The sequence below is a fragment of the Urocampus carinirostris genome, chromosome 6 (genome assembly GCF_059441175.1).
Source record: "Urocampus carinirostris isolate Australia breed hairy pipefish chromosome 6, RoL_Ucar_1.0, whole genome shotgun sequence".
Taxonomy (NCBI): domain Eukaryota; kingdom Metazoa; phylum Chordata; class Actinopteri; order Syngnathiformes; family Syngnathidae; genus Urocampus; species Urocampus carinirostris.
Window position 1 is genome coordinate 18,395,080 of NC_142354.1, and position 20,930 is coordinate 18,416,009.

The following is a 20,930-nucleotide window of genomic DNA, read 5'->3' on the forward strand; positions in this document are numbered from 1 at the left end:
ATTATTATTATTATTATTATTATTATTATTATTATTATTATTATTATTATTATTATTATTGTTATTATTATTATTGTTATTATCATTGGGCTGTACTCGCATTAACAAGCTATTCGCTAGCTTGATTCAGGAACAGACAGGGTTGGGTATGGTTACTTTAACTTGATTACTTTCAATTACTTTTGGATTACTCCAATACCAAATATGCTAATAAAAGACAAAAGAAACTAAATATGAATAAAATTATGACTCACAACTCGTAGTAAGCTTTCTCTCCTGGCTTTGATCTCTTTGATCTCCGGCAAAACTAACATAAAATGCGACAGAAACAAAATGAAAATAAATCCAAACAACTTGCCAACATCATTTTTGCCGTTCCATGTATTCTGTTACTCCCCAAGCCTGCACAAAATTTAGTAATTGTATTCATATTTAGTTTCTTTTGTCTTTTATTAGCGTATTTGGTATTGGAGTAATCCAAAAGTAATTGAAAGTAATCAAGTTAAAGTAACCCTACCCAACCCTGGGAACAGACTAGTACATTTCCTGGTTTACGGATGATTAAAGGGACAGTGCGTAAACTTGGACTATCAAATGTTACTGTATTGTGTAATGTAAGCAATAACAAGAAAGAATGTTACAAACTTCAGAGACTCAAAGTGACCAAACCACACTATTTTTGTTTTATTTTTTTTGTGCCTAGCCTTTTGCAAAAACGTTTTTTTTGTGTGTGTAGTGATAGAAAATGTGGTGTCAATCTTGTTAACATTTATTACAATTTGAGCTAAATTTGACATAAGTATAAATTCACGGGTAAAAAAAAATGATTGTCCATCACTTGCTGCTAGAGTTACCCCAAAAAATAAAAACCTTCCTTAATTATTTTTCCTTCTATTCTAACTGTTTTCTTTCTTTTCTTCTTATCCCCCTTTTCCTTTCCCTTTTTATCTTCTCTTCTTTTTTACTGTTCTTATTTCACCTATTTTCATTATTTACTATTTTTCCCTTTTATTCCTTTTTTAATCTCTCTTTTTTCCTCTTTGTTTTCTTTTTCAAGTCAATTCATGAGTGACATCCTTCTTTTCCCCCTAATTCTTTTCATTTTTCTTCTTTTTTTTCTTTGCCTGTCCCTTTTCCTCTAAATTTTTTTCTCCTTCACCTTTTTTAAACTATCTCTTAAACTTTGAATTTAATTCTTCTCTCTTCATGAAAGTCTGGGTTAAAAAAAGAGGAAATATAGTCCATTTTAGTCACTTCGAGATTGTGTAGTTTGTTTTCTTCATTTAGCTGTGAGGCACCTATTTTCAGTTGCAACACAATACAGTGACATCTAGTGGTCAAATATTACACAGTGCCCCTTTTAAGCTTTATAAATCGATGAAAATCTATATTTGGGTATTTCTACCAAATATGGCTGTATTTTGTTGTCATTTAAGATACAAATGTTTTCATATAGCTTTTAGAAGAATGCACTGTCCATGAAGGACACACCTTTATTCAATTTACAGTATATTTCTAGAAACTTCCTTCTTGTTTTGACTCTAGCTCTGGTGTGTTGCTGCTCCCTGGAGAAGTCTTAAAGAATGACACTCCCTAATTGTTCACATGGATCACTAAAGAAACTTCATTTGAGGCGTAGGCGAGCTAAGCGGCTACTTAGGGCCCCGCAACCACTAGGAGGCCCCCGAGAGTGGTTCACTTTTTTGGTGCCAACGTTGTCCACACTTTACGTGTCCACTTAAAAATACTTCTACAGGAATAGTACAACAAAAATACTACACAAGAGCTATAACACAAAATATCAAATACTGTATAGTGCTTGAAAACATGGACCTCATATATTTTTTTGCTTTCATTATTAGAATAAAAAATACTATATAATTATGTACTTCAAAAATACTACTACAGTAATATTATATTACAAAATACAATTACAGAATTATTTACTCCAAAAATACTACAAAAAGACCACTAACGTAATATTACAAAAATAAAACGACAAAAATACTACTATGAAAATACTACCCAAAATCTACAAAAAGACTACCGGTACTAAAACACAGATTTGAAAATACTGTACACGAATTATACTTTTACTGAAATGCTAAAAAAAATGCCAATACATGATACTATAATATAAAAATCTACTAGAGAAATATAACTACAAGAGGTTTACAATTTAGAAATACTGCAAATTACACCTATAACTCTCATCTCATCTCTTAGCTGCACCGCTTATCCTCAGTAGGGTCGCGGGGGTGTTGGAGCCGATCCCAGCAATCATCGGGCAGTGGGCAGGGGACACCCTGAACTGGTTGCCAGCCAATCGCAGGGCACACGGGGACAGACAACTCACTCGCTCAGTCACACCTAGGGACAATTTGGACCGGTTCACCTGAAATGCATGTCTTTGGAATGTGGGAGTGCCCGGAGGAAACCCACGCAAGCACGGGGAGAACATACAAACCCCGCACAGTAAGGCCGGTAGCTGGAGGTTCCCACGACCTCAGAACTGTGCCGCACACGCGCTAACCACTGCTCCACCGTGCTGCCCTACTATCCTACAAAAATTATCTGATAGATGGAGAATTTTTGTAGGATACAACAAACAAAACAAAAAATACGACAAAAAAATTAAAAAAAACTACAAAAATAAAACTACAGTCACTGTACGACAAAAATACTACAGATATACAACAAACATTTTTATATGGAAATACTACAAAATACAACAGAGACATGACAAAAAATACTAAAAGAATAACCATACTATAGTAATAGTATAAAAATACTATAATCATAAACTCCTGCAATGATAAAAAAAATGCTACGAAAATACTACAGACATACAACAAAAAAATCTACTTTCAAAATACAACAAAAGTGTTACAGGAATACTAAAAAATACTACTATAGAAATACTACAAAAATACTTCAAATATACAACAAAAATAAAAACTACAGTAACACTACAAAAAACTACAGAACTTCAATAAAAGTCTTACTTTAGAAATACTAAAAGGAAAAATAAAACTACAGTAGTACTTCAAAACTAAATGGCAAATGAAGTGCTTGAAACAGGGACCTAACATACTATTTTGCTGTAATTGTGCTCGTTTCAAAACTAGTCCAAAACTAGTTATTAGTTGATGCACTGAATAGTCAATATTTTCAATCAACATTTTGTTGTGAGTTTTTCAGATATTTCAAGTTGCCTGAAGTTGACATTAAAGATGCGTTGTATAAAAAAAGTTTAAATGAGTTACACAACACAGCGACATCTTGTGGTAAAGTGAAAACAAATGCAACTATAATTTAATGGAATAATGGATTTTTTTTTCTAAATTATGCATAACATTACATTATCATTGTTCAAATACCCCCCAAAAACTTTTTTCATTTTTTTCTTTTTCCCAACTACTCGTCACTTCGTTCGAGAACAACACGTCACGAATTCAAACTGCAGTGAAGGCGTAGGTGAGCACTGCACGGTCTGCAATTGCATTTAACTAACAATAAACAATCTGAAGAGCCATTTGGGAGTCGGAAGAGACCCTCTCTTTTTAGCAAACCGAGATGAAAAACCCGGTTCTCTGAAAAAAGCTGAAATTCCCGTCAATAAAGCATATCACTGCAGTTTGTTTTTCGAGTGAATTCGGATTTCACACCCCACACCAGTAAGTGGCGCTAATCTGCGGTTAAGTGGTCTAAGACCTTAGCTTGGCCTTTTGGCTGAGAGTAAGTGTCCCGGCTCCTAGGCTTTGTAGCGTATTATGAACTGACCGATAACGGATAATGGATAATGATTTATGAACAAGCTAAATAACCCTTAAAACCCCTAAACCCCCCCCCCCCCGTTAGCCGAAGAAGAAGGACTGTTTTAGGACTCCTGTTGAGTGAAGGCGTTTCGCTCCGTGTCGCGTATAAACTCCTCCTGGTGGCGTTTGCTTTGAGCAACCATGGCGTCAGGCCTGCCCGGGGTCGTCTTCTTGGCCATCATACTCGCAACTCTTGCTGCCTTTTCGTCGGGTGAGTTTAGAAAAAAAATATAAATACTAAACAATAACCTCGGTTACTGCTTTTGTTTATCTCACAATTCAATCTATTTGCTTGCTGTCTTGCACATTAAAAAATGCTGGCGCTAGTACAACGCTCGATCTATCTAAGAAAATCATTTTCACGAAATTAAAATGGCTTTTGTTTTCTTTTTAATGCCTTCGATATTTGTTATCTGGGTGGGGGAGCTGACTGTTGGCTCCTTTTCGGGAGTTTTGTTTTTCTTGAAAATGAAACTGATAAATCTCAATTCACACCCCGGGCATAATATTATTCACCCTGGTACATTGTGTACATGTCAAACTACCGCCTTAGTTTAGTTTAATACCCAGTAATCTTTTGTTAACGATGAAACTATGTTTTGTCTTACGTGCAGTAAATTTCGAAAAGTGGTTAATTAACTCATTACTTACAAACTACCATGGGTGTGTCTTTATTTTTCGCATTAAGGGTTCAAATGTCCCGCTGTATTATTTTATTCTTTCGAGTATGCTATTATTTTGCATTTCTTCCATTCAGTATTTTTATGCTCGTGTCTTTTTTTCATCTTTGGTCTATAGCACATCAAATCCAATTTTATGTGAGTGGCACTTTTCAGACGAATTGCAACTCAAAAGTGCTGCGTAAAATATCCGATGCACTGTGAAAAAAATACACTTTGCTTGTGTATATATAATATATATATATATGTATATATATGTTAGTGTGTGTGTGCGTGTATGTATGTGTGCATATGTATATAGAGTGGCTTGCAAAACTATTTGGCCCCCTTAAACTTTATGACCCTTTGCCACATTTCAGACTGCAAACATCAAGATCTAAAACTGTAATTTCTTGTTAAGAATCAACAATAAGTGGGACACAATCATAAAGTAGAACACACTTTATTGGATATTTTAAACCTTTTTAACAAATAAAAAACGAAAAAGTGGGTGTGCAAAATTATTCAGCCCCTTTCAGTGCAGCAAACTCTGTCCAGAAGTTCAATGAGGATATCTGAAAGATTCAATGTTGATTTAAATGACTATCAATGATAAATGGAATTCACTTTTGTGTCATCAAGTCTCTGTATAAATGCACCTGCACTTTGATAGTCTCAGAGGTCTGTTTAAAGCGCAGAGAGCATCATGAAGAACGAGAAACACCAGGCAGGTCAGAGATACTGTTGTGGAGAGCTTTAAAGCTGGATTTGAATACTAAAAGATTTCCCAAGCTGTAAACATCCCAGTGAGCACTGTGCAAGCAATAATATTGAAATGGAAGGACTATCAGACCACTGCAAATCTACCAAGATCGGGCCGTCCCCCTAAGCCTTCAGCTCATACAAGGAGAACACTGATCAGCAAAACCTACAATGGAACGGTTCACCAAAAAACATATCAAGGTGTTAGAATGGCCAAGTCAAAGCCCAGACCTCAATCCAATTGAGAATCTGTGGAAAGAACTGAAAACTGCTGTTCACAAATGCTTTCCATCCAACCTCATTGAGCTCGAGCTGTTTTGCAAGGAGGAATGGGCAAAAATATCAGTTTCTCGATGTTCAAAACTGATAGACATACCTTAAGTGACTTGCAGCTGTAATCGCAACAAAAGGTGGCGCTACAAAGTAGGAACTCAATGGGGCTGAATAATTTTGCACACCCACTTTTTAGTTTTTAAATCTTTAAAAAAGTTTGAATTATCCAATAGTGTGTTCCACTTCATGATTGTGTCCCCCTTATTGATGATGCTTGACAAGAAATTTCAGTTTTATATCTTGATGTTTGATGTCTGAAATGTGGCAAAAGGTCAAAGTTTAAGGGGGCCAAATACTTTCGCAAGCCACTGTATGTGTATGTTTGTATATGTATATACGTGTGTGTGCACAGTCTATTTACCATTTATCGGTGTATTGGAATTTGGTTGCTGCTGAATTTATATTGCACAGTGTTGGATGCCATGCAGGCAAGTGTCCAAATTACTACCTTGTTATATTTTTATATTCACACAATCGGCTAATATTATTTGGTGGTGTTGTTGTTTTAACCAAATGACTAAATAAAAAAACATTTCCTTATTGGTTGTGACCCAATTTGTCATGGCGCGCGCATTAAATTAAAAGAAACTCTTACAATTTGTTTCATTTATCTGTAAAGTATGTCACAGTTTTAACATTTAGTTAGCACCTCATGTTAGCACTAATGGCTAATACAAGTATTTTAAGGATCAGCGTAATCGAGCAAGTTATTAAAAATATAAGTTTATGACCAGGTTTTAACACCAACATCTACCAATTTTAGTTGGTAAAGCTAAATAACTAATTTAAAAAAAACAATTATATTTTTTTGTCATTTATTGTTGATACCATGCTTTTTTGACACTGCTTGCTAGTAGCAAAACAGTCTTCCATATTGTTCCCTTTTGATCATTTTTTTTTTCCCCGAGGGAAACAACTTCTCCACAGCACTACCTAGGAAATATTTTAGCCCAGTTATCATGCCATTATTTCCATCTTACTTTTCCCGTTTAAATCATGTTTATCCAGGAGTTCCATGTCTTATCTCGTTGTTAACGCTACATTGTTAGCAAAGACCATAAAGACAATTCTAACAAAGACAACCCTGAATGCCAAATACAGACACACACACCACAATGGGTAAAATAAGATAAAAAATAATTTAAATCATGAATAAATATAATAATGACGAGGCAAAGACTAACCATGTGAGGAAAGAGACATGAGTCGGACTCATCCGCACTGATAAGGAGGGCAGGAAACTGCTGCAGAGACCACACCCTGACATGGGAACATAAACAACTACAAAACCGGAATATACGAGTGTGAAATAGAAAGTAAAATGTACTTCAGTTAAAAATTAAAACGATCAATAAAAAGCCATACCAAAATGTGTGTTTAGGGCCTCCTCTTTAAAAATAATGGAAGAAGAGCCAAACGGCAATCCGAATAATCGCCTGTAGAAAAAAACCAAAAAGCCATAGGAATCCGTAACCACATGCAGTCCGTCCAAATAACAGACTCCCAGCAGCCCACATACCTTGCTATATTACCTGTTTCCAGCCATTCTACTTTAATTATGGTAAAATAACTGTCCAATGACTAATCGCATCTGTTAATGGTAAAAGAAAAGCAATCAAAAACACGCTTTTTAGCGAGGAATATAATCAGTAAGTTATCGTTTTGGTAGTCGAGACCGCATGTTTTTTAAGACAAATACAATTTTTGCATGAAATTCCCTTCCACCAACAAATGTTTCGTCTTTTTTAATTGAATATTTTCACTGAGAACAGCAGTGAAAATCTTCCTGAACCAGTCCATTTTTGATTCGATTCACTAAAATTTAATCCAATATCCATCAATCCCAAGCGCCAAGAAGAGATACGCAGGTTAAAGAGCGTTCTCCATTCGGGCCCGGTGCTGTGAAATGCTCTGCACACTGAGGTTCGATCTGTAACCTCAGTGGAACTGTTTAAATCTACACTAAAAACACGCTTCTATTCTTTCGCTTATGAATGATATATATTACACGTTGACAATATATGTATATTATTTGTTATTGCAACATCCGTTGCAGCCTGGTCATCCTGGAAGGGGAATTACCTCATATGGGGTCCCTTCTCAAGGTTTCTCCATTTTCCTTATGTTGAGGTTTTCTAGTTTTTCCTTGCCCTCTGGTAGGTTTTAGATCAGGGGATGGTGTAATAATAGCCTGTAGTCTGTACAGCCCTTTGAGACTCCTTGTGATTAGGGCTATACAAATGAACACGACTTAACTTGAAATACCTTTAAATACCACCAGTTTGTTCTCATTCAGATTGTATTTTTCAAAAGAACTTTATAGTTCCTTTATCTTAATACTACATATTTTTAAATTGCCTCTGCAATGTAGCCCATTATATCTTTTTCCAACGCAATTAGGCTGGTATCGGCACCAATACCTGGTATCTGTACCAGATCGTCCCTAATTAAAACCACTGAGCAAAAAGGCCTCTCAGCTCAGTTGTGTTTTTGTATGTTTTCATAGTTCTCGCGTGTTTTTGTTTGCAAAAGGTAGTTTTTTGACGCATTATGTAAATAAGGATGAAAGCACTTGACATTTGCCTTTTGTATTCATACTTATGCTAATTATTGGTGTCAGCCTTTTAACATGTTTACGTTCACAGGTTTAGAATGAAATCTCTCAGTAATTGGTGCTATAGTTTCTGCCACACGCTCATATATTTTACATTCATACTTTTCTGTCAGAACGGGTTTGGACAGCAATGTGACATGGTAAATTATTATCCACTTTGTTTCTGCTTGTGATGTGTTTCAGCGGACGATAAAGACTGTTTGGCCTACACTGACCTAAATGGACGTCATTACTCCTTCGAGAGGTGTGTCAGGGGATTCTGCTGTGGTGACTGCTATTCCAAACACTGCTGCACCAATTCTTTTTTTCGTCTCCCTGAGGACAGACAAGAAGATTGGTAATGCGTTGTTAATACTCTTTCCCTTTACTGTGAATTCAACCAGATGACATAGGGTTACTGCATTTCTTATGACACAACGACCTGTAGCAGTTTCCTTTTACAGGTTTTTTTTTTGCGTCTTGCTTGCAGATATGTAAAACGAACTAGGGGTCTTCCTGTGTTGAAAGAGTTTGCATGTGCAATCTTTTAATCAAAAAAAAATAGTATCAGGGAAATCTATGGTATTTGCTACTCTGTAAGTGGTAAAATCATCCCCAAGGATATGTCCTCCATTTGATCATGTTTTCATTGCAGGGAAATTCGACATCTCAAGCTTTCCCCAATAACCAACTACGGGAATTGAAATAATGGATTCCAGATATAAACTGTGCAACCAAAATTGCATATCTTTATTTTATCAGTCAATCTGCATGATAAATGGTTTTGATCGATTTCAATCAATCAATAAATGCCATGGCATGCAATATCATTTAATTACATTTTTTTAAATTAATAACTACATTGAATGTTAAGACAAGAACAACTGATTTCAAATCATTTTTAAAGATGGTTAACAGTCATATCTGGTTAAAAAAAACACTACGCTTAGGTGGTCAAAATACTGGTTAATAATAAAATTTAACTCTTAAAGAGACATTGTATATTATGTAGCATCTCCTATTTGGTCCAAAAACTCAATTAAAAAAAAATTGATTTGAAGAATCAGCAAATATACATGAACTCTCATATAAATGTACCGTTTTAAAAATACTTGTAGGTCAAGAAATTTTGATTTATTCTACATAACACGGGAGTCACCTAGTAGTAGCTGGCATGATTATCCTTTATCTTGCTGCTTAGGGAAACCCCAAAGAAAACAAAAAGCTTGCCAGATTAACACGTTAAATTGGGTATTTTTGTATTCTATATCTTTTATTTAACACAAGGATACTGCTGGAAGTGTGAATTTCCCTATGGGGATGAATATAGTAACTATCTATCGATCGAAAAGACCGGACCAGAAAATGAGAAGGAAAATGGTGCAGTTTGGTCTTGTTGAGTCTCTAGTTTATTATCTTCCTTGTGCTTTGTGACACTCGTTTTGGGTTGCACTACAATAGTGTTTCTTGTAACAGACAAATATTGCAATGTCCATTAAAATTCATACTGCTGATTTAACAATTTAGAAAGTTGACATTTTTAAAATGAAAAATAAGTAACATTGATTTGATTTATTGATCAACAAAATTTTGAGTCACCCAATTGTTTGTAACTATGCGTTCCTCCTTACGTGTGTCGGTAACCTTTCCATTTTTGCAATGAATTAAATTATTCTATGGTGACATTGTGAGATTGGCGAAGGAAAAATAATTTATAGTTCAAACAGCACATTTTGAGAGATTCTTAGTCTTCACTTTGTTAAACAGGTGATTTTGATGGAAAGTCCAAAATTGCCTAACTTTTTCCATTGAAAATGTTTTTTAATGTGTTGGACAATCTTTGTTTATCTATTTTGTTGTAGTACATATGATCACGTCTTTCAATCCTCACCGGTGTTGGGTTCCGTGGTTGGTGCTGTCATATTTGCGGTGGTGGTGCTCATCAGCTGCTGCGTGTGTCCCTGCTGTTGCCTTTACAAGATGTGCCGAAAACCGCGACGTAAGTCTACATCTGTTCTCAGTCCCTCCCTACAAATGACTTAAAACACCATATCCAGAGTTTCCCATTGAATTTTATGAGACCTAAGTGGGCGGACCTCCTGGGGGCATGCCCCCAAAAGAAAATTTCGTCAATTTCAAATTCAGATGCATCGATCTCGTGCATTTTTAGTGCAAAATGAAGAAGCTGGATCTATATTGAATGTGTGCCTTTTTAGTACACGGGTTATGAAAGGCAATGACGCACCAAAAAATCTAATGCAATGGTTCTCAAATAGCGAAGTGCGTGGCTCCATCAAAGCAGCACGTTTAAAAGATGTTTTTTTTCAACGTACCCAGAAGCAAGTGCAATTGCACCTCCACTGCACAAGGGGAGCATTGGCGCTCTCTTGGGGTGTATTGATTACAATTGGCCTTCTTATAGCACAGTAAAAGCATTGAGTATGAGGTGTTGACAGGAGGTAGAGAGGACCATTACGTGACCCCATTAAAAAAAAGTATTTAACACGAATGAAGAAACAAGTGGAGAGAGACGAGGTGAAGAGACAAAAAAAGTTTTCTCTCCATTCTTATAGCTAAGACGAGAAAGTTTGGAGAAGCGCACGTAGCAAAGACCAGCAAGCGTGCCATGTTAAAAAGTGGTAGCGGACAGCACAAAGCCAAATAAATTAAGCTTCTCTTAAAAAAACGAGTCTAGTTCACTCAGCTAGTTTCTAATTTGTTCGTAAGAAATCAAATGTGAAGGCTAGTATTTCATCCTGTTATACTGTTGAGTAATCATATCCCCCCGGTCCCCCAATGACTTGGTCCGTCTAGTTTTTATAGAAGTACAATCATGGAAGTCGTGTGTTTTCTTTGCCAACCATCCAAATGACTCTTTCGCTGTTTCCTAAAAGGGAATTTCCGCTTTCCCCCCCTCTCCGGATCGGCATCATAAACTTGGGCAGAAATTTGATGACGACAACATAGAAAGTACCACAAACATGTAATTTAGAGTGGGGAAAAATCGAGTTCAAAAGTGGATGTGTACTTGTATTCTTTACCTTCTTGGACCCATTTTTAGGATTTTCACCATTGTGGGGACCAATAGTCCTTAGGACGTTTTGATGTCCTTAAGGTGTCACCTTTTTAGTGTTAACTTGGTATTAGAGTTTAGTTTTGGGTAAAAGGTTAAAATTTGCATTAGCACCAATTTTTCCACACTGTAATGCGCACCCCCAAAAATAGTCTTTCATCATATATATATATATATATATATATATATATATATATATTTATATTATATTATATTATATTATATTATATTATATTATATTATATTATATTATATTATATTATATTATATTATATTATATTATATTTTATTATTTTTTTTTTTTTTCATGGATTGAACTTCAGTAAGAGCTCACTTATTTATCTGTGTTTAACCTGGGCCTTTTATACACTTCCACTATACAGTAGTGCAACGATTGATCAGTCAAACACTGTTGCCCATTAAAATGGGAAAAAAATGGTATAAAGTGGGAATCAAATCATGGACGCGGTGGTGAATTGCATAAAATGATTAGCAATTTTGGCCAGAGACTTTTATTTTATCCCGATTGATCAATTATTGCACAAATCCCGTAAAACCTAACGTAATGCAATTGTGTCAATACTGCTGCATTTCCAATCTTATCCACCATTTTGCAGTATATGAGGTGACTAGATTACAATGCACACTTTCAAATTTCTGGCCAATTTGGGGTTTTTAGGTGGAAGATAAGGTCTATCAATAGAATGTCTTAACTCCGATTGAAACACAAAATTGTGTGTGCGTTTGTATCTCAGTTATGTTGCGCACTCTCACTTCCTGTCAGCTGCACATAGTTTGTTGCCGAGCAAACCAGTGGTCGGCTAAATTGCAGCAGGAATTTTTAGAGCTCCACCTACTGCGTGTGTGCTCGCTTGTCCACGGATTTTTGTGTATGACTCATAGTCTCCACGGCAACCACAAAGGAGGAACTCAAGGCCCTCCCACGTCATTTATGGGAAGTCTTCATGATGGCCTCAAGATTGGATGGTGGGGCAAATTGTCTTTGTGGGTGAGAGAGGGGGGTCAACTAACAAAATTTTCCTTTTTATCAGGCCTTTTCTGTATACTTTCATAGTCAACCAGTGGGCGGCAGTAGCTCAGGAGGTAGAGCGCTCGTCTTGGGATCAAGGGATCCCAGTTCAAATCCCGGCTCCTCCGTGTTACATGTCGAAGTGTCCTTGGGTAAGACACTGAACCCCTAATACCCCCAATAAGCAGGTTAGCGCCTTACATGGCTGCAAGGCCGCTATTGGGAAATGTGGAGCACATTGTAAAGCGCTTTGGGAAGTCATTGACTTGAAAAGCGCTATATAAATGCAAATCACATTTCACCAGTCGCCAACTATTGAAGCGTTTAGTCAAATCATCGCATCATTAATGTTTTCTTAAATCTAGCATGAAGTTGAATTAATAATATAAATGATAATAAACACAAGAAAAATGGGTACAGTGAAAAATACATATTTTATTGAACGTACTGCAGATTTGTACAAAAAAGGCCCTATCCAACACCAATACAGCTTAGTCAGTGGAGACATGAATCCAGAAATAAATGCTATTTTTCTTTTAGGGACAGGCAATTTAATAAGTTAAAATCAACAAAACATTTTTATCCCTGTAAACCAGTGGTCCCCAAACTACCAGAGAGCATTTTTCATTTTTTTTGTCATATATATGTACTTGTATTTGATTGTAAAGTTTTTTTTTGCAATAAAATGTCCCTTATGAGCTATTTACATGAGAAACCATTAATTCGTAACTATTTTATACACACACATATCACGTGACATTCTGTTCCACACTTTCGCTTTCTTTCCCCCTTTTTGGTAAACCTAAAAAAATACTAAACCTTCCCAAAATGTGAAGAATCCAGAGAGACCTCTTTGGTTATTACTTCCTGGAAAACGATACATTCTACATTTAGGCACCTTTTGCAATTGTCACACTTTTCCTGTTACAAACTGATTCCGGCCCCTCATCAGAGAAGTAAAAAGTTATTGGCTCATTAGCGGCAGGAGAACAGGTAAATTAAACAAATAATATATGCGTTTTTTCGGACTTATTCAACGGTCAATTGTGACAAAAGCTCTAAATTGGGGGGGTGTGTGGTTTGTAAGGTGTTAAGTATTTTCTCTTAAGTATGTGCAAACAACATGGTTTGAGTTTTTCCCTTGCCTTCATGTAGGTTTTAGATCAGGGGATGGTGTGATGAGTCTGTAGTTTGCAATAATCTGTGGTCTGTCCAGCCCTTTGAATCTCTTTGGTATTAAGGGCATCACAAATAAACATGACTTGACTTGACATCACCCAACTGAGTTCAAAGAGCCCTTACTCTTTATTTTCCATTGCACCTATCTGCTTTATCCTGCTTTTATCTGCCCTGTTCAGAACAGAACAACCCCCCTATAAAGATGAAACAAGTGTTTGTTTGAGCGTGTCGAATCATGTGATACTCTCACCCTCTCCTGTCTTAGTCATGATTGCAGCATTAAGTTTTAAAATGCCGCACACCTTCGTCAATGATTCTCAACAGTTTGAAATCAAATTGTTTTAACAACTGACTGTTTTTGTTTGTAATGTTTTAACAAATGATGTTCTTCTTCGAACTGCATGCATTTAATTTTAAATAAGGTTGTCGGGCTTGAATGTTACCGTAAACTTATCCAGGCAAGTCAGAGCCTATTTCTTTCAACTTTTCGATGTGCTTTTCTTTTTAAAGGTTCGTGCATCATGAGGTACTGCCATGACACGCAAGGTCTGATTAGCAAATTTTCCAAGTTGTCTTTTTTATCCGCTGTATCCAGGCTAAAATGCTTCCGAACTTACGAAGTTTTGGTAAAACGACTTAATTTTGACTGGGTCATTTCTGTATGTTATTACTCAAGACAGACACTATTGGCAGTTTTTGCCGACAACGTTGACTAATTAGCACAACCCTACCGTTAAGTACATTTTCTTCTGTGGTTTCTTCACAGCGGTAATCGCAACCTCTACACACACCACTGTCGTGACCAACACCCCTCAGCATTATCCGCAGCAGCCAACAACTTCACCTGGGCAACCCCAGCCCTACCATGGAGGCCCTTACCAAGCCTACCAGCCTGTTCCAATGCAGACGGGATATGGAAGCCAGCCCATGCCACCTCAGGGTTACCCACCGCAGCCCATGCCCACTATGCCCCAGCCAGGACAGCCTTACACGCCAGGACCACCACCAACATATCAGGAAGCTAGTGAGTGGGGCATTATCACGCTCACCACAAAACTTCTAAATATTGTCAAGTGTCAATTTAGTGTGGAATGTGAGGATGTTGACAACAAGTGGATAAAATAATGGTTCCACCTTTGTGCCAATTTTGGTGTTAAAAAGTGTATCTAGTGTTTTCATGAATTGGTAGGATAGAGCTGAAGCGATCGCATACTTTAACCGCATTTCAATGCAGTGTTAACAAATGTTACTTTACAATTATTGAAACTGTCAAAAATGTGTGCATTTGTTGACTCGTCATACAGAAAAACAATGGCGCGATAGTTGAGTCTGGTGGATTACAGCGTTTCGATTAATGCTGTCCAAAAACTGACATCTAGCTACACTGCAGAAAACCCTTTGGCATAGTTGTTTTCTTTATTTGTAATTTGTCTCATTTAAATATATATTTTACTTTTATTTTTCTGCAAAATAAGAACTTTTATAAGATAATAGTTTTGCTTTGCAGATGGTAGATTAAATTAGATTAATGTATTTTTTCTCATCTTGGTGAGATATATTTTATAAAATGAGAAGAAAATTCCCCCCCATATGCTATATCATTTTATCTTATTATAATTGTTGTAATTTGATCAAAGAAACAAGAATATATTTAAAAAATGAAGGACACTTTAAAATAACAATGTTTTCTGCCACCAAGGTAAGAATTTTTTATTTTTTTATTTTTACTAGTCGAACACCAACTTGGGGTAAAAATCACAAGCCAACACTTAAAGGAGGATGTGGGTTGAAAAGAGGATGTGGCTTGATTGAGTTGCCTCGATGATGAAGCTTGATTTGCAGGCCAGAGTCGTGCAATCTGCACATAAGCTGTGTTTGTGTCCGAGGCAATGTGATTCCAATAAATTCCAGGGTTGTTTGCTGTCATCAATGTTAAGTGATGCAGGCAAATGCTGACAAAATAAACAAGGTCCTACGTGGGTTTTAAAAAGGTTCAGTTCCCTAAACACTTTGAGACCGGTACTAGACGAAACTGATGTGTTGACTTTTATCAGAATTTTAAAACTTTAAACCTGAAACCTTCCTCCTGGAGTTAAAAAAATATTTAAATAAAGTTGTCAAAACTTTAAAACACCTTGCAAATCTGAAAAGCAACAAAAAAGACACTGCCCTACTTATGAACGAGGTTCTCGACGATCGTTCATAAGTTGAATTTGTTCGGAAGTTGATTCAGTGCTATATTTTCTATGTTTAAGGTTTAGATAAGTATGTTTTGGCTTGTATAAGTAACCTGTTTTGTACTAGAAATTAAACATTTCATAAAATATTATGCTCTATAGGGCAGCACGGCGACACTGGTTAGCGCGTGTGGAGTTTGCATGTTCTCCCCGTGCTTGCTTGGGTTTCCTCCGGGCACTCCGGTTTCCTCCCGCATTCCAAAAACATGCATTTTAGGTTAATTGTCCCTAGGTGTGAATGAGCGAGTGAATTGTCAGTTCCTGTGTGTCCTGCGACTGGCTGACAGCCAGTTCAGGGTGTCCCCTGCCCACTCCCCAAAGAAAGCGGGGATGGGCTCCAGCACCCCCGCGACCCTACTGAGGATAAACAGTGCAGATAATTGATGGATGGATGGATCTCGTACCGTGAGACCTAATTTCTTTACATGCGTTTTCTGCATCCACTGTGAATATGATTTTGTAATCTCCCCGATCTGGGTTCGATTCCCGACGCATCCTGTGTTTTGCAATTGTGAACAATCATCCATGTCCCTAGCAGGTTGGTGGTTGCGATTCTTCTCTTTTCATTTCCATTGGTTTCGGTAACACCGTTGTTGTGCAATTGTGGTCAGCGATAAAATTTATTGTCTGATCAATAATTGCACAAATATGGTTACGCATTTCCAATTTTTTCCGTATATATGGCGCAACAGATTATATGGGCACACGTTGTTCTTTCTGGCCAACTTGTTTTATGGGGGTGTTCCTTTTAAAGTCCGATTTTTTTTTTGTTTTGTTTTCACTTGTCACTAATCAATGTATTTGTGTTTTCTCATGCAGCTGGCCCGGCCTTCCCTCCCAACCCAATGCCTTACAGCCAGGCTGCCTTCACCCCTGGCCAGCCCTCTTACCCCCTGCAGCCACCTGTGGGACCACCCATGCAACCCCACATTGGACCTCCTGTGCAGCCCCCCATGCAGCCGCAGGCCAGCGCCCCTGCACCACAAATGGATTACCTGGCCCAGCCAGCGTACAACCCGGATTTTGTCTCCCCCCCACCCAAGATGGGATAACGATATTGTCGAGGTTGCTGCATTATCTCGGAAGAATTTTGACATTTTTCTGTGTTACCGTGCTACAGCCACACAGGCCATTTCCAAGCATATAGATGCACACGGAGACCCGTGCATGCCTTTTTGGGAAGAGATGTTTGCCTTGCAGTTCTCAGGGAGCAAGTCCAGATTCTTTTTTTTTTCTTCCCTTGAACCTGCCACAAATCTAATGCAGCTTGAAGTATTTCGGGCAACCTCGGCCATGTCTTGAATATTTCAGTGTTCTAATCGGACGTGCTGTCGTAGTGTTGTCGCTAGGAAACGTCATCATTGCCATCTGGCCTGATAGTTCTTAGCTACTTTTATTGGCTGCCAGTGCTATGATAATGTGGAACCAGTGATATAGTTTGTTATCAGTGTCGGGTATCTTCCACACTGAGGTAAATCGGATTACTACGCTCACCCCCCCAAAAATAGCTTTTTGCCGTATATTTTTCATATGTATTGAGCACTGGACCATAAGGCGCATTCATTTAAAACCACAGTCGGTGTATTTAGAATGATCAATCAAAAAATATCGCAGACCAAAATTGCAAAACATTGTATGCAACGGGAATCAAACCTGGGTCGCAGTAGTGAGGGTGCCAGAACTTAACCACTAGACCACCAGTGACACAGATGACCTATGAAAATGTATTTTATTGTTCTCATTTACACAATGTTTCTACTTTTAGTGCCAGAAAAGGATATGGGGGAATGAATCATTCGTCTTAATTCCCGTGAATAAAAACAAAATGATGATAAGATGAAATCGAATGCCTTTTCGTAGGTCTTTTGTATAACTAGTGGTTTTGTGGTTCGGTTTTGGCGCTTTCACCTCTGCGACCCAAGTTTGATTCCAGTTGCATTCAACATTTTGCAATCTTGGTGAGCGACGTTTTCCGATTGATAATTCATTGCACAAATAGTATTTTGCAGTATGTCGGATGCCTGCGGTTATAAGGCACGCTTTCAAATTTCTGTTCAATCTGTGAATTTTAGGTGCGCCTTTTACAGAGATCCCTCGGTTTTCGCAGTTAATAGGGACATGAACCACCACTAATGTTTGAAAACTAACAGGTCAACAAATAATAAAACACAACACATAATAGCAGTTGAATCAATTGATTTACTGTCATTATACAAAATTATAATCAAATTGGATGACCTTTGTCAAAAGCCTGAGCAGCTTCAGGTATGAGCAAAGAGCCCACATTTACTTCGAGCACGCTCCAGGCTCTTATACTCTGCCCCCACGCTTGGACCTTCGCTATATCGTCATGGTTGCTTGTGTGGGTACGGCACCAAATGGCTGGCTAGTTGCGCGCTAGCATTGGGGTGATTAGCCTAGTTGAGCAGTAGGCCAGACCTGCAGTCAGGCTATTGCTTTCGATTTCCGGACCCGATAACAGTCCACAGTTGACCAGAATGCGTGATTGGACCAAGAGTGCAAAGAAAAGCCAATTTAATTGATTAATTTCTTTTCAATGTAATGAGCCGCTAAAGCTAGCAGACGCTTTCCTTTCCAGTTTGTTTTGATTCGGAAGACACGTTGACTGCGCATGCTGACCCTTGCGGTCCGACTTGACGGTATAAACCAGCCTATCACAGTCGCGCAGCCACCGTTACACCCACCCACCCACCACAGAGCAGCCTTTCTAATCAGTCTACGCCGTTTATTAGAAACAATACACAATACATTCATTGGTATCAATGACAAGACAATTCAATTAAAAATCAGTGAAGGAGTGAACCAGCGATAACCGAAGCGCGAAGTAGCGAGGGGGCTCTGTCGCCCGTAAACTCGGTAATTCTCGCATAACATGTGGTCAGTATCCAAATGACAAAGCCTTTTGGGGTTTTCAAAGTGTGGGACAGCGAGAAAACTATGAAAGATGCATTCAAAATGGTCTTATCTAGGACCAAAAGACAAGTCCAAGCTTTTTTTGCACAAAACTAAAAGGGAATTTCAGGATGACGTTTCACACCCCAACCGGACTAAGTTATTTTCCGACCTACAGATTACTCGCTGAACCAGTTCATCAATTTTGGGTGACAGTAGTTGCCGTAACAATTTGGCATTGTATATGAAACATTTTTATATGTGAAAATGACAAACGCTTACTCTCAAGTTCAGGTTCCTATCTATCAAGGCTGAACGGCTGTAAAACTTCAATATTTAGCTCCGTCTTTCTACGTGCGGGTAAAACTTTGATCATGAATTGTGTGTGTTTGGACATAAAAACACAAGAAAGTGCTGTTCATCTTATTACCTAGGCTGTCAAAATTTTCTTCGGGTAGAAGTGAACTTAAAACGAAACTATGCAAATTCATTTCACTGAATATATATATATATATATATATATATATAATGTCCAAACATTACACTGAAACCAAGTTTTGATAATTCTGGTCTTGTCTTCTTAAGTCATCATTTTTGTTTTGTATTATTTTTGGTTTAAAGCAACGGTTGGCAACCAAGCGGCTCTAGAGCTGCACGGGGCTCTTTGGCGCTTCCTAGTGGCCCTCTGTTGCTTTTTCAAATAGGTTAATAATGGAGAATAGTAGTTTCCGTAGGACGACAAATGAGGCACAAATATTCTTAATGTTTCCATATATATAGGTATATACATTTACAATTTTGTTACTTTCCTCAGAAGGCATTTATAAAGCTTTTTTTTTTTGACGCCCAATACATGTTTTTTTTTTTTTTTTCCCTGTCCAATATTGCGCAACATTTTGGGTTGTCAAACCCTGGTTAAAAGTGACTTTTTTTTCCCAGATGCTGGTAAAGTGACGTGCTTCACACTTTGAAAACCCAAAAGCAACATATGGAAAAGTAATGGTCAGTGATTGTTTAAAAATAGGTGATATTTTTTGTGTTTTTGTTTTTGTTTTCGACAGAGGCAGCAAAGAGTTCTCAAGCCAAAAGGGAAATTTCACTTAGCAAGGTGGTTTGTTGTGGACTAAGCTTTCTTTTTGTGCAACCTTGGGATGTTGGTTCAACTGGATGCAAATCTCCCGTGCGTGTGATGCATCGGTAGCAAAACAACCAAAGTTTTTTGTTTTTCCTCTTGATGCACACTAATGCTAGCAACTGCTGTGCCTTTTTAACTACACGGTCAAAAATGACATCGAGACGACAGAATTTCACATTTTCAGTTTCCCTATCAGGGTTTGGTTTAAATGTCTCACCCGTGTCGTATTAAAACAAGGGTGGCAACTCGTTTTTGGCTCATCCAAATATTGTCCTTTTTCATAGGCTGTTTTCTAAACTTTGCTTTTGTACTAATCAAGAGGACTAAGTCCACCTTTCGTCTGCTGTGCACCAACTAACCTCATTCATTTACACTTTTTACTTGAAACTACTTGTGCTCAAGCGGCCTTTTTACCAAACCGAGCGAAGCCTTAGTTAGAATTGGACACAAAGCATTGCAAAGCTATGTTACGTTTTTAAAATTAAATTTTAGTAGTTGTCGGCTGTTACATCTGATGGTGTCGTTTTTTGGTTCTCCTCTCAAATGTGACCACATGCCAGCTCAATGTTAGACATATGACTTTTATTCATGCATGTATTTTGGAGTAACTAAATATTTTCAACCAGCAAATCGTCTCCATTATTTGGCGTTTCTTGTCGGCATTCAATTGTCGTTCATAATTGTTTCTTCGTCTGTGTTCACCCAGATGCAAGGTTTCAATAAGTGAAAATGCACAACTTCACAATATAATCGAAACGCAAACTGAAAGGAAAGAATGATTGTGCGCCATTAGAGCATCACACGTGGTGAGATGCAAAACCTTTTTTTGGCTGGTTAATTAGCACAAGAATGGAAAACAGTAAGACCGAGTCCAAACGGAGACTACAATCATGAAATGGAAGTCAGGTGGGTTAAAAGTGCCACAGGAAAGTCACAATAAAATCTCAACATTTGACATGCACATATGTATAATGAATAACATTCTTTGTCCAGATGGGCTGCTACTTCAGCAAAACTGGAGGGGTCAAGTCACCTTCTTGGCATTTATCGCACATGTAGGGTAACCTACCTGGCAGCCTTTGGTGTCTTTGGTGTTGACATTAAATATCGTATTGGCCTGGGAAAGTGGAATGTCTTTTGGGCAAAAACGCTGAATCAACGTTTTCTGTTGCATTTTTCACATCTAAAGAAAACCACC

At 37.7% G+C, this 20,930-nt stretch overlaps 1 protein-coding gene across 2 annotated transcripts; it reads left to right on the plus strand.

The window, feature by feature from the left end:
* The first annotated feature begins 3,804 nt into the window (after positions 1–3,804).
* Positions 3,805–20,362, plus strand: LOC148363986 (uncharacterized). Of its 2 annotated transcripts, XM_088338125.1 has the most exons (6): positions 3,805–4,029; positions 8,370–8,523; positions 10,028–10,164; positions 14,214–14,471; positions 16,504–16,749; positions 19,659–20,362. In XM_088338125.1, exons 1-5 carry the CDS (start codon positions 3,960–3,962, stop codon positions 16,734–16,736), a joined length of 852 nt encoding a protein of 283 aa, XP_088194251.1. In that variant the 5' UTR covers positions 3,805–3,959; the 3' UTR covers positions 16,737–16,749; positions 19,659–20,362. The 2 variants fall into 2 exon arrangements, with proteins under 2 accessions (XP_088194251.1, XP_088194250.1); XM_088338124.1 differs by having other exon boundaries at positions 3,807–4,029; positions 16,504–20,362.
* The last annotated feature ends 568 nt before the right edge of the window (positions 20,363–20,930 follow it).